Below are 14,308 nucleotides of genomic sequence, written 5' to 3' on the forward strand. Positions count from 1 at the left end.
CTTTTTAATTTTAATTTTAATTTTAATTTATTTATGTATTTTAGAGATAGAGCATGGGGAGGAGCAGAGGGAGAGGGACAAGCAGACTCTCTGCTAAATGTGGAGCCCGAGGCGGGGCTCGATCCCAGGACCCCGAGATCATGACCTGAGCCGAAACCAAGAGTTGGGTGCTTCACCGCCTGAACCACCCAGGTGTGAATATTCCTAAGTTTTGCTACAAAAATATTCATGGATTTAATTTTGTGGAGCTGCCCCAGGCCTTGCCAGAGGGGTTATGTGATACACAGTACATGCATTACCTGAAATCCACAAAGTCCTAAATTCTCAAACAGGCTTTGGTCCCAGGCTTTGGACCTGGAAGCCCCGCGCACAGGGGCCGTTATACTCAGGTGTACTTGAACGTGTAACAACAAGAGCCGTGTTTCCTAGTAGTCCTATTTTATTTGATCATGCAATTCTCTTGTAACTCAAACGTTGGAGTTGCTAATTTGTCTTGGACTGAGATATGCTTGTGACAGAATCCATTCTGAGTCCCCAGCCCAATTATGTTTTGCATCCTTCAGAGGCCACTCAGTTAGACCGAGGCCCATCTGGAGGTTCATTGCTGTGATGTATTCCAGCATTGTGGACACAAGTTCACCAGCCTCGCCTTGACCTTGGAAATGTTGTGGTATTTTACAGTGTGTGGTGACATTTATGAGCCCATTTGGACACCCACAAAGAGTTGATTTCCATAGATTAAATGTCAAGTTTGAAACCGTCCAGGGTAATTGAATTGTGGAGCGTTGTCCACTTAGATTCTCAAATGGGGCTGTTGACTGAACATTTGTGCTGTGGGATGAACCCACAAGAGCAGCCCCAATTGCTTAGGTCAGACAGAGGCCAGGGGGCGCGGTGGGAGTGGGGAGGGTCAGGCCAGTGGAGTCTGATACCCACTGAAATATTGCCCCTTTTTACTCCTTAAAATAAAACACACATGTGGTTAGTTGGTAAATAAATTATTGGAGGCAGAGAAAAACCCACCAACCGAGGTTTTCAAGGTGTTGTTCGTTTATAAAACCTGTGTATTTTTTTTTTAAGATTTTATTTATTTATTTGACAGAGAGAGAGGTAGCAAGAGCAGGACCACAAGCAGGGAGAGTGGGAGAGCGAGGAGCAGGCTTCTGGCCGAGCAGGGAGCCCGAGACGGGGCTCGATCCTGGGACCCCAGGATCACGACCCGAGCCGAAGGCAGACACCCAACGACTGAGCCACCCAGGTGCCCCAACCTGTCTGTGTACTGATACGTGAAAAGGATGAAGAAGAATTTGTACTTGGATATGTTAAGTAGAAGTAATTTAAGGGGCATTAAACACACGTCCATAAACTTGCAGTAAAGCTTCACTTAAATTAAGGAGTAACAAAAAGCATCAAATAGTTCCCTAGAAATGGAAATGTCTTTGTGTTCTCATTGCCCAAAGAGTGTGTGCGTCTTCAGACTTTGAGTCTCTCCCTCTTTTTCAGATTATTTATTTATTTATTTATTTGACAGAGAGAGACGCAGCGAGAGAGGGAACACAAGCAGGGGGAGTGGGAGAGGGAGAAGCAGGCTTCCCGCGGAGCAGGGAGCCCGATGCGGGGCTCGATTCCAGGACCCCGGGATCATGACCTGAGCCGAAGACAGATGCTTAACGACTAAGCCACCCAGGCGCCCCTCTCCCTCTTTTTTAAAAGAAATTTTTAGAACTCCTAGTCACTGTGCTGTACATGACATCCCCATAATGTATTTATTTTATAACCGGAAGTTTATATGTTTTGACTCCCTTTACCCATTCTCTCCCTGACAACCACCAATCTGTTCTCTGTTTCAATGAGTTTAGTTCCTTTAGATTCCACATAGAATTGAGATCCTACAGTATTTGTCTTCCTCTGTCTGACTTATGTCACTTAGCGTGATGCCCTCAAGGTCCATCCATGTTGTTGCAAATGGCGTATATAAGTACACATCACATCTTCTTTATCCTTTCATCTGATGATGGACACTTAGGATGTTTCCACATCTCGGATATTATAATGTATACTACAATCAACATGGGGGTGCAGATATCTCTGAGATGGAGATTTTGTTTCCCTTGGCTTTATCGTCAGAAGTGGGGTTGCTGGGTCATACGGCAGTTCTATTTTTAAATTTCGAGGTACCTCCACACTGTTTCCACAGTGGCTGCACCAGTGGGCATTCCCATCCACCGTGCCCAAGGGTTGATCTCTCAGATGTTTCTTCCTCCGAGAAACTGGAGTCGGACGGATGTGACGTGGGTATGGATGTGCCCGTTGCTTCCACTAGTACCCAGGGGACGTGAGAGGCGGGCCAGCCTTGAAAACCTTTCCAGCCCTGACTTCTGGTCTGTCTGGAGGTTCGACTGTCCATGTGGGGGGTTCGCCTGCTCAGCTCCGCCCGGGGCATTTTCTGTCGACAGTATCGGCTGACCGGTCTCGCTAAAGTCAGGCTGCCAGTCGACATAGACCAGCCGGTTAAAATCAGAATTAAAGTCACACCAGCAAGTTTCAGAGGAGTCGGATCGGGCGTGGTGAATCCCTGTCCAGGTGTGGTCGGGATGCCTGCAGGAGTCAAGACAGGTCAAGGGAGCCCATCTTTTTTGCTGCCAAACAATTATGGGCGTGCACACAATGGAAGATGACTCTCAGATTCGCTTTATGAGGAGGAATTAGAACAAAAGGCAACACGTGCCCTCGGCAGCTCATCCCAGCCCACAGGTGTTTGCTGTCTCCTGCCTGGCAGTCAGACGGAGCCGCGATCCTGGTGGGCCGGGTGATTGCTCCGCTCAGCCATGGTCGTGGCATCTGATCCCAATAAACGACCTGGGTTTCTTCAAGAGCAGATGCGTTGCCTGCAGTGATCACCAAGATGCCAAAACATTAGGTTTGCAAAGGAATGGGCTTGGCCAAGCATCGCGTTGTTTAGTCTACACCAGGCTAAACATCTGGGTGACTGGAAACAGCTTCAGAGTTGAATGGGCCACGTGACTCATTCTCACGGAGACACGGCCTGGGTCAAGACCAGTGAGAGAGACATATGCTCGGAGGAGGGTGTTTTCTGGGCAGGGGAGGAAGGGAGGGGGCACCATGTGCTCTCTACTGTCCTCATCTCCTGGCCTGCACACCAAAGGACCCAACCGGGTACCTTAGAGGAACAGAAGAGTCTGGAAGTCCACAGTCACGGTGTCAGCAGGGCTGTGCTCCCTCTGACACATGTAGGATAGAACTCTTCTTTGCCTCTTCCTGGCTTCTTCCTGCCAGCAATCCTTGCCCTTCTTGGTTTGTAGACACGTTACTCCAGTTTCTGTCCCTGTTACCTGGTGGCCTCCTTCCCTGCGTGTTTGTTCTTCACATGGTCATCCGTCTCCTCTTCCTATAAGGCCACCAATCATATTGGATTAAGGGCCCACCCTCCTCCAGGATGACCGCATTTCAGTTCAACTAATTACATCTGCAATGACCCTATTTTCTATTTTGGGTCACATTCACAGGTACAGGAAGTTAGGACTCGACATATCTTTTCTGGGGCGGGGGGGACACAATTCAACCCCTAATACCTTGCTTCTCTTTTTCTCAGAAACTAAAGAGCTGTGACATTTCTCCTTCAAATGTGTGGTCTGTAGGTGGCAGGTGGGATCTGAGCCATGATGACTGTAGGATTTCTTGGTGGCCGTGGTGGCCCCTGTGGCAGGTGCTTAGTGTGGGCGCCCCGCTCAGAGGGACTAACAAGGCTTCCTGAGGTGGCTGCTTCTCTTGTGTTCTGGCTCTTCCAGGGGAAACCTGGGTTGGAGGAGGGCTGTGGGGGAACAGAGAGCCAACTAGATGGCCGGGCGTAAGTTTTGCTACGTGGCTCCGTTCTTCGTACCTGAGTAGCCTGCTTTGAAGGCGTCTGCAGCCAGCACGGTGCAGTAAGAAGGCTGCTCACTCAAATCACGTTCTGCAGACTTTACAGAGAATAACATCTCTGAACACGAGGGGCTCTTCTGCAGGGGGCTTCTAGGATTTAGAGGCTCTGAGCCCCCCTTGCAGGGGATAGCCCAGATTCAGTAGGATTTCTGTCCCCCTGGTATCTTGTGCCCTCAACATCATGGAATCCATGTAGAAGCCTGCTAGAGAGGGCAGTGCTCAGGGTTGGGGGAAGGTTCTAGATGAGGGATTCTTGGATTGTAAAGCACATCTATCCACACCTGGATAGGAAGGTGAATAGGAAAAGTTTGGGTGGATGGGCTTTGTGGGTGGATTGCACCCTACAGAAGTCCCCCTGGGCCCCAGTCAAGCAAACACAGGAAGGAACCCAGCCCGTGGATCTGAAGAAGACATCGAGCTCTGCTACTGAGAAACCTACACAAACCAGCTTTCACAGCTTCTAGCAAACTCTCTGCTTTCTTGCTCCTTAGTCTGGATGGAGGGGCTATGGGCATGCGGGCTTTTCCCCTGGCACTCTCTCCAGTGGATGCTCCAGTTTCCACCCTCTTGTCTGTCCCTCATTTGTAGGACCTGGAACAAAACCTCAGGGTTAGTGTCAAATGTCTACGGTGGAAGGAAAATGGCCTAGCTGGGCAGCTTGGCGGCCATCTGTGCTGAGACAGGGCAGGTAAGGGGGGGGGCAGGTTTTAACAGAGCCTGGGAGACCCATCCTCTCCTGGAAATCCATACTCAGTGGCAAATCTTGGGCTCATTTCTGCCTTTAAAGCTATTGACTTACTGCAAATATCCTGGGAAAGGAGAATTGAGGCATCCTTGAAGTGCTCTGTTCCTCCTGAAAAGCAGGCCCAGGAATGTCTGGGTGCAGAGACTCCTGGTCTACAATCTCATAAACAGGTGGTGAGAGGTACAGGATCGAAAGCAATATTAAAAGACCTAGACAAAATTTTGTTTTTAAAATAAAATCACGTTGTTTTTTAAAAAGCCATACTTAGAATTCCCAAAGTATATAAAAAAAAAAAATCAGAGCATCTATTTTGCCTTATTTATTACATTAACCAAGAATGAGTGTGTGATGAGAATGTTCTGGAAGGGAGGGCTGATGAACTGAAAAAGTCAAAGGGCTATTTCATGTTCTTTGCAACATCCGCTGAGCAAATGTGGAGGGGAACCCCATCTGCTGGGGGAGCGCCCCCCTTCCTGGGCATGGACACTGGGTGCCTGGTGGTTGGGTCAACCCGCTCTTGCCCAGGGCCTGCAGTCTGTCTGGACTCAGTGGATGCCTTGCTTCGGCCAGCCTAGCTCTTTGGCATATGCCCCCTTGCAGCTTCTGATCTCATAATCGTGCTCCAGACACTTGTTCAGGCCAGGCACCCCGGATCTCCAGCCGATGAAGCCCTGGGTTGTCTTCGGGATTGGGGGGGATGGAAGGATCTGGAATGGAAAGGCATGGGGTTTAGCCACCTGGGGCCACAGTGACATGAGGCTTGTCCATGGAGGCATCAGGATCGGCATGGGAGACCTGATGGGGAAAAGACAGGAAAGAAAATATCCCTGATCAAGGTGCGCCCAAGGTAACCACGCTCCAATCGCCTGGACCCTGAGACTCACTTCTCCCTGCAAAAGTCATGAACACCGAATGTGTTTCTTTATCTGGTCATGCTTAACACGTTAATTCACAACCTCCAGTAAAATAATTTTCATTTGACAAAAGAGCAAAAAGGGAAAAAAGAGTAAGGTGTAGAAATATCAAATACTACAGTTCACACCACTCTTTATAAAATATAGAACAATATTGTCAGATGGTATCCTGGCACTTATAAATCTGCCGGTTTTGATGGGAAGGCTTTATGATATGTGTGTGTATACACACCCACGCACACCCCAGACTGTGGGGACCATGGGAATGAAAAGCAATGGAATTTAATTAAAAACCAAAGGGAAATGAGGTTCTGTCTGAGATGAAAAAAACACAGTTTCATTTGTCAATTCCTTGGACAGACTTGAAATATTTGGAAAATGAGGGCAAATGTTCAGGCTGTTTCTCCCCTTCCATTTGAAATGATGTTCTGTTCTGCTTTTACAGGGTGATTTGAATGACGACAACATGAGGAATATTTGTTCTAACAGGAGAACTGAGACAGAGCGGTTTCAGATGCGTGGGGTTATGCGTTCGGTGCTCAGCTCAAGGGATCTGTGCTCCAGGAGGTGGTGGTGGTGGCGGGGGGAGGGGGGAGGGTGGTCCTGGCGGGCTGGCTGCCCCTGCGCACAAGGCCCGCAAATGTATGTTCTCGATGAAGTGCTAAAATTAATCTCCTGAGAGGCCACATTCAGGGAAGGTCATCAACAGATGCTGGAGGGGCCTGCTCTTCCTTGCCTGTCCAGACGGGCCCTTGGGACACACAGACTAGCTTTCAAGTCCACCTCCAACTTATAAGGAAGATGCAATCGAAAACCACCCTGGAATGCCACCTTTCATCCACCAGGTTGGCAGAGAGATGAAAACACCGCCGTTAACAAGGGCATTGCGGGAGAACAAGTGGGTTCATTGTCTGTGAAGGGTGACCAGAGAAATTATCTACCAAAAATGAAAATGCAAACATCCTTTGACCTGAAATGTACTCCCAGGCACTTGTCCTAAGACATTCTCATATCTGTGCGCGTGCACACCAGTGTTGGTGTGGGGGTTCACTGCAGCCCTGGGGTAATAGCAAATCACCGGACACAGCCTGCAGGTCACCCGCAGGGGACTCGCTCAGTGGCGCACGATGGAATACGAGAGAATACTACACGGCAGTCTAACACGGTGAGACTGGCCTGTATGTTCTGAGACGGGACATGTTGAACATAAACCGCTAAGAGAAAAAAAGGTGCATAAAATAGATAAAATATGGCATAATTAGTGCAACAAAGGAAAAAAGACTAAAGATCCACACAACGCGCTTGCATGTGCCTATCCGGTCTCTGGAAGGGTGCCTGGGAAACTGAGAGTCAGAGGAGGAAAGAGGCTTTTCAGGGCATGCATTTTGGGGTATAGGATACCTGTTAAAAATAAATAGATTTTAAAAGGTTCTAGCCACCCAAAGAAGGGATGGGAAGGAGGAAGAAGGGGACCATTTCTTCAGCAAGGAAGGACATTCAGAAGGAAATGGGCCAAGTGCTCTTCTCACCTGGATCAAGGTCGTTGTCCCCCCAGGCCCTCTGCTTTAGTTTCCCCAAGGACGAAATGGGTTTGGCGGTAATTATGCCTACCTTCTAGGGTTGTGGTGAAAATAAGAGGACCATGTAAAGTACTGAGTATGGCGAGCAGCCAAGACACAATAAGAAGAACTAGCAATTTTTTGGGGGTGGTGGAGGCATAGCGAAACATCCAGAAGGAGCTCCCCAAAATGCTAACCACGGTCAGGGTATATATGGATATTTTATTATTATTATTATTATTTTTAAATATTTTATTTATTTATTTGACAGAGAGAGCAAGAGAGCACAAGCAGGGGGAGCAGCAGAGGGAGAGGGAGAAGCAGGTTCCCCGCCGAGCAGGAAGCCTGATGTGGGGCTCGATCCCAGGGCCCTGGGATCATGACCTGAGCTGAAGGCAGACACTTAACCAACTGAGCCACCCAGGCGCTCCTTATTTTATTATTTGGTTGTATTCCTAAAATATCAGTGAATCTATATTGCTGGATAATCGGGGGGAAAACACTTCAACATATCTCACTGGAGTGTATTCATTCATTCAGCCATCAGACGCACACCCACTGAGCACTCACCACTGAGCACTCATCCACTGAGCACTCACCCACTGAGCACTCACCTTGTACCTGCTGCTCTGTCTGACCCCGAGAGCATCAGGAAAAGAAAATTCATAGAGCCTGACTCCTCCCACCCCTGGCTGCCTTCCATGTGAGTTTACATCCCTTCTTGCATCAGGACACAGAGCTGCTTTCTCCGTAGCCTGGCAGAGGGCAAAATCCAGGACCAAAATGATGGACCCATGAAGGGAGGCCTGGGGATATACCCAGCTCGGCAGGTTCTAGAGGCATCTGACCCATGTCCACGGCTGACTCGTCTCAGGTGGAAAGACCATCTAAGTCTTCTCCCCTCTGGGATTGCCCGTCGCTCACTCCGCAGCCACAAGGATCTTTCAAAAAGGCAGTCCTCACCATGCCACCGCTCTGTTTCCCATTGCAGACTGGGCTCAACTCCTTCCTCTGGCCCCTGAGGTCCAGTGGGATCTGGCTGTGCCCACTTCTCCATCCACCTCACTTCCCTTCCCACTCTGACCCACCCCCAGCTCACTAAATTCCAGCCACACGGCATCCCTTGCTGTTCCTGAAATACACCAAAATTGTTCTGCCTCAGGGCCTTTGTACATGCTCCTCTCTTTGGCTGGAAAGCCTTTCCAGGGCTGGATCCCCCATCCCCTGTTACCCTCCAAAACCTCACCTGTCTCTTTTCTCCATGGCATCTAGCATAGCAAATAGCAATTTTGTTGGGGGGCACCTGGGTGGCTCAGTTGGTGAAGCATCTGCTTTTGGCTCAGGTCATGATCCTGGGGTCCTGGGATCAAGTCCCATGTTGGGCTCTCTGCTGAGTGGGGAGTCTACTTCTCCCTCTCCCTCTGACTCCCCCACTCGTGCTCTCTCTCTCTCTCGTGCACACACACGTGCTCTCTCTCTAAAATAAATAAATAAAATCTTTTAAAAACACCCCCAATTTTGTTGAATTTCTTGTTTCACGGTGGCCTCCCCCTAATTCCCCACCCCCCAAACCAGACTTGTGGGCTGGAGTCTCCTCTTCTTGTTTGCCACTGTTTACCCAACCCAGCACCTGGTGCCTACTTACAGCTAGCCGTCCCTAGCGCTCTCTAAAAGTGCCAGGTAACATTCCAGATCCTTCACAGGCATTATCCCACGGAACCCTGATGCCACTCGCTGACGTAGGTGCTTTCGTGAGCCCCCACCATACAGGGGAAAAGGAGACATGGAGCGATCGAGTCATGTGCAAGACCACACAGAAGGTGAGCAGTCGAGCAGGATTTGGGTCTCAGTGGTCTGACTCCAGAGCCCGGGCCTTTACCCACCCAGTCCCTGTAAATGTCTGCTGAATGACTGGACCAACCCCTTCATTCTCCTGGCTTCCCTCTGCTTCTGCAGGGCCGAACGCTGTGGCTCCTGCCTGTGTCGAGACCAGTAACCCGATGTGCTCCTTACCTGTGGGCTCAGGAAGGGTGTGGAAACTGGCCTCCCACCTGCCGGCTGCCACTATGTTCTTACCTTTGGTGGTTGGCTTTGTGCTCCTGGAGTGAACACACTTATTTCTTACTTAGGAAAACAAGTATTCAAAATGACTTTGCAAACCTTGATGTATTTCTCCACTGGGGTCACGGGCCGGATGCGGAACTGCTCGGGAAGCTCGATTTTAGGCTTTGGGGTGGGGGGTTTTTCTTCACCCTTGAGCAACTGCAACATAATCCCCAGAGATGGGAAGCGTCAGACTGAGGTTAGTGGGAGCCTTCTCTGCATTGTCCCCCCAGGACACCGCATTTTGCAGGAGACCAAAGCCGCGCTGAGAAACGTTCGGGAGCGTGGTGCAATCACACAGTTAGGGGCCGTTCGGGGACTGGCTCTTCGGGCCGCTCAGCCTCTGGATACAGCGATCAACCACCGTGTCCCCTACCACCTTTGGCAACCTGCTAATTTATACTCCCGAGTCATAATTTGAGAAAACTTCACAGGTTACAGACTCAAATAAATAATTGCCAACGAGGTTTCAGGGCCAATCTTTAAAATATTAGAGGAGAGCCCCCACTCCCCTTTTAATTTTTAAAACAATTTCGAACTCTATGAAATTACAATTTAATTACATATAAGGAATATTAATATAGACTTTTTATGCATTTAATATTAATAAGGACTCATTTTATGCATAACATTTCAAGTTGTATAACTCTGTAAGTATTAAAAAAAACTCATTAAGAATGGCATAATTTCAAAGCTAGCAGGATGGGGTGAATTACAAATGGGGTTACGCTGCCTTGAATCATGAATGTTTTGAATTATGGGATTCTCACGTGGTTCTGCATCCCCCCAAAGAAATGTGGCTTCTGGGTGTCCTGTCCTGGAGGTGGTTTGAAAGGCTGTAGTCTGGTGGCCACCATCCCACTGAAGCCCATATAGGCATTTGGTATCTGTACGGTGTTTTATACATCTGAGCCACTCTTCTAGACTCGGATCTCATTTAAACATGTGCATTTCTGGACTCTCTTGAACAATGGGAATATGGAGTTATCCTCTCTGCAAGCTCAGCCTTCGGCTGGGCTGAGAGGGGCTCCCCCTGCATGGGGGCGGGGGTTTCTGCGGACATCCCTACCACTCCCTATTGATTACACCTGGCCCTTTTCCCTGTTCTTGTTACCTAGCTGGCTTAGGAAAATACCGAGAGTATCTTCCCAGTAATCCCTCGTATATCCACCTGGCTTCTACTTCTCATCCCATCTAGACTTCCCCATAGCCCAGGGAGGCAGCTGAGGACTCTCATCCCTTTTACAGATGGGCAGTCTGAGGCCAAGAGGCTCTGGAATCAGACAGACCAGCTTCTCTCCTTGGTGCCTCCTTTTGTTAGCTGTATGACTTCGCAATTCTCTGAGCTCAATTTCCTAATTTACAAAATGGGCATAAAACAGCACCCTCCTCTGCGCAAGGCTCCTTGTGCGGATTAAATGAGCTGATTCAGATGCAGCGCCTGGAGGATACCTGGCACATAGTAGGTCCTCAATAAATTCATGAAAGAAAGGTTTCAGAGTTAGCGGTCTTCGTATGCAACACGAACTTTATTCTTGTGGAGTATATGCTTCCTTATCGTTTACTCCTTGAAATAATCAATTCTATCACTTCTGGGCTCATCAAATTTATACTTACCTCCTCGAGAGGGGTTGTTAAAAATCCCCAGTTCTGGGCCCAGTTTTGCCGTGCTTCAGTTTCAGCCTTTAGGCGGTATTTCCTGAAAAAGAAAGTTCCTAAGTGCTGGACAGTATTTGAAAAAGGTGAAAGTAGCAAACCCTAAAAGGATCCGCTGGGGAACATTTTACATTTTTTTAATGCACATTGACTGAATGATGACTGTGCCAGGAAGGGAGCTGGGTGCCAGAATAAGCTAGAGTCCCTGTCGCTGGGGACCGTGAGGGAGGCAGGTGTCGAAAGAACCAGAGGTCCTGGTTGGGTGGCACACTGGGGAGAAGACAGGACTGGAGGCCGGCTCTGCCTGAGGGGCCATCTAGGGATGAGATTCCTCATTTTGGTATGGTGAGTGAGGTGGGGAGAGTGAGGCTTCTGGGGTACAAAATTTAAGGGGGTGCTTCCTTCCAGGTTCCTGCAAGTGCAGAGCCTTCACTTGCATGAACTTGAGAAGGAGCCTTCCTTAAATATTGCCCACCAGGGGCCCCACTATCCTGCCCTAATCCTGGCCCTGCTTTTGCTCCAATTAAATATCATTTATATATAATGACCTACTAGTTGAGAGCTGGTGTGCCACATTTTGCAAACATCTAATTCAACATTCGTTCATTTTGATTTTCAAGTTTCTCTTCCTATTTTGGAATCAATATCTGCCCCCCACCCCCATCCCCCAGTGTCTCAACAGTTTTGGAGGCCCCCCTGAACAAGCTTTTTGCCCTGGGCACTGAGCATCTAAAGCAGAGTCTAGTCTAATGGAGATGTAATGTGAGCCTCAAATATGAGCCACGTACATAATTAACAATTTTCTAGCAGCCACACTAAAAAAAAAAAAAAGGTGAAAGTAAGCAGGTGAAGTTAATTTTTAATATTACTTTTTGGGGGTGTGAAATCTTTGAAATCTCGTAGGTATTTCACATTTACAGTTCATTCCAATTTGGACCAGTCATATTTTAAGGGCTCAATAGCCACTTTGGACATGGGACAGAAGAACAGTCTAAGGGTTGAACCAGCTCTCTTCATATAGGAGGGGCCATATGATTTGGGTCTTGAAGGATGTATAGGAGTCATCTGGTGAAGAAGGGAGGAAGGGGCATTTTAAATGGACAGAACATACCTGCTATGGTGATTTTGTAGGAGCCAAGTAGGAGGTACTTAGATAAAGACAAAGATTACAAAAATTAATAGTTGTGTATTTTATGCCAAATGATACTGGCTTTCCATTGACAAGAGTGATATAAAGTTTCCTATAAAAATAAATCTGAGTGAAACAAAGCCAGTTTAAAGAAAAATATGAAGAGATTAACACAGGTTTTACAAGGAAATGGCAAAAATCTGAGAGATGGCAAATAGGATAACTCAGTTTAAGAGGTAAGCAGTTATGCTTTATTGTTACTAAACTTTACTTACTTGCATCTAAATTAGTAACTTCCCATATTGGTTAAAACCTCAAAGAGATGGTGTATTTAGCAATTCAATAGAATGCCAAATAAAAACATCCATTACAAATGTCTGCTCAACATAAATCTTTTAGAAAAAGGATTTTTTCATAAATCTTTTAGAAAAAGGATTTAAGTTAGAATTTCTTACTATTTAAAAAAGCAGGAGACTCAAGAGAGAATGTAAAGAGCATATTTATCTCTCGTTCAAATTGAACAAATATTAAGATTTTTGTTTTCCTTTTTATACATTTCGGTAAATCTTAAAAATAACATGTTGGCTCTCAACAAGCAAAGCTCTGCAGATGGTTGTAAAGCCAGATGTAATATCTTTCGTCTTCAGTGGTGTGCCTGAGAGAAAAGGAAGAAAGGCTTTCTGGTTGAGCTCATTGCCCCGACCACCTCCAGCGCACGGTCCTCGCGCCCAGAGGTCGACCACCTGCAGGACTTGGAGGGGAAACTGAGGCCGCCAGGTGCGTGCACTTGAGGTGGGAACGGCCCAGCCCATGGGGGACCGGATCCTGGACATTACCAGATCTCGTCCTGGGCCACGAGGTTCATGCGCTCGGCCGCAGCGGTGCTGAGAGGTTTCTGCGCCATGGGGCTCAGGTCTCAGGGGCGCCCGCACGCACCAGCCCCGGGCTCAGCGTCTCGCGTCGCCAGGGAGACCGGTTGCCCAGCAACGCGGGACGCGGAGGCGGAGGCCTCGCTGCACCTGGCGCCGGGTGGGGCAGCGTCCGTGCGCCTGCTGCCCGCCTCCGAGCCCCCTCGCCCTCCTCCCTGCCCACCTGCCTGGCCCCCGTGGCAGTAGCCCCCCTCCTGTGCGGGAAACCCTGGGGAAACCTCAACACCTAACACCCCGGTCCCTTTAAAATTTAGGCCTACATGTGAGACAAGTGTGCAAACGGACACGTGTACCCATCCGAGGTGTACCAAGCTTCATGAATTCTGTCACAGAGAACACACCCCTGCGGCCACCGCCTGGATTAGGAAATAATCACCGTTCGTCTCCACTCCCGAGGAGGATTCCATCCTGCCGCCGCCGGTTTGGGGCCCGAGACTTTGGCCACCGCGGTGCTGCTCTGAGTATTCCTGTCCGTGGCTTTGGGAGAACACATGCATGCCTGTCTGTTGGCATTCACTCTTTAGAACAATCCCCCAGTGAAACTCACCGATAAGATGGCCTGCAGACCCCACAGCCACACACTCCTTCCTGCCCATCAACACCGGCCCCTCAAAATTGGGGCGCTCAATCGTTTGTTGACTGACTTATTGACCCAAAGGCTTCCACCATTGCACATTGTCCTAGGCCTGGAACTGGAAAATGGGTCTACTGACTGAATGGATGGACAGCACGGGGCGGGGGGACATTTTTCTGCCTGAGCAGCCATGAGAGCCTCCTGGGACTGAGTGAGGGGAGGCAGCATGCTTTTGCTGACCAATGGGTCATCTCCCAGATAATGACCAAGGCCACTCGGAGAGGGCACAGGTGTCCGTGATTCTCCCTGGCATGTCTCCCTACCTCCCTTTCCCTGACCTCCTTCCTCCCTTGTCAACAGATTTGGGCCTTTATGGGGCTATTTGGAGGCTGTATTTTCTTATAACAATGCTCCCCACACCCAAGGCATGTGATGCTTCTCTTGGCTGTTGGAGGTGCTGGGTAAAGGCCCCAAATTGGGGTGGTCACTTTTGTCCACTCAGCCAAAATAGTGAGGGGACAGGCAGGGGCTGGAAGGAGAGCGGACAGGTTGATTCATGAATACAGAACACACTATGCCCATGGCTGAGCAAGCTGGTGGGATGGCCAGTTTGGGACAGGGTGGACAGGTGTCCAGGTGGGTCCAGGGTTTTCTTTCTGGCCTTTTCTGTGAGGTTGCCATTCTTCCAACAGTGGGTCAGTGACCTGGAAAGAAATGTGAATAGTGGATGGCCGGGGAGAGGAGGGTCCCTCATGCA

General features: G+C 48.8%; 1 protein-coding gene across 5 annotated transcripts; it reads right to left on the minus strand.

Moving 5' to 3' along the window:
• Positions 1-4,757: 4,757 nt before the first annotated feature.
• CIMIP1 (ciliary microtubule inner protein 1) lies at positions 4,758-12,960 on the minus strand. 5 transcript variants are annotated; one of them, XM_006748210.3, is made up of 4 exons: positions 12,885-12,960; positions 10,881-10,962; positions 9,321-9,422; positions 4,758-5,394 (listed from the first exon to the last, which is right to left on the minus strand). In XM_006748210.3, the coding sequence occupies exons 1-4, from the start codon at positions 12,950-12,952 to the stop codon at positions 5,233-5,235; spliced, it is 414 nt and encodes a 137-aa protein (XP_006748273.1). In that variant the 5' UTR covers positions 12,953-12,960; the 3' UTR covers positions 4,758-5,232. The 5 variants fall into 5 exon arrangements, 1 of the variants encoding a protein (XP_006748273.1); XR_014148933.1 differs by lacking the exons at positions 9,321-9,422; positions 10,881-10,962; positions 12,885-12,960 and adding an exon at positions 9,174-9,241; XR_014148932.1 differs by lacking the exons at positions 9,321-9,422; positions 10,881-10,962; positions 12,885-12,960 and adding an exon at positions 9,237-9,298 and having other exon boundaries at positions 5,231-5,482.
• Positions 12,961-14,308: the final 1,348 nt, after the last annotated feature.

The sequence above is a fragment of the Leptonychotes weddellii genome, chromosome 10 (genome assembly GCF_054177405.1).
Source record: "Leptonychotes weddellii isolate Sample4059 chromosome 10, ASM5417740v2, whole genome shotgun sequence".
Classification (NCBI taxonomy): Eukaryota; Metazoa; Chordata; class Mammalia; order Carnivora; family Phocidae; genus Leptonychotes; species Leptonychotes weddellii.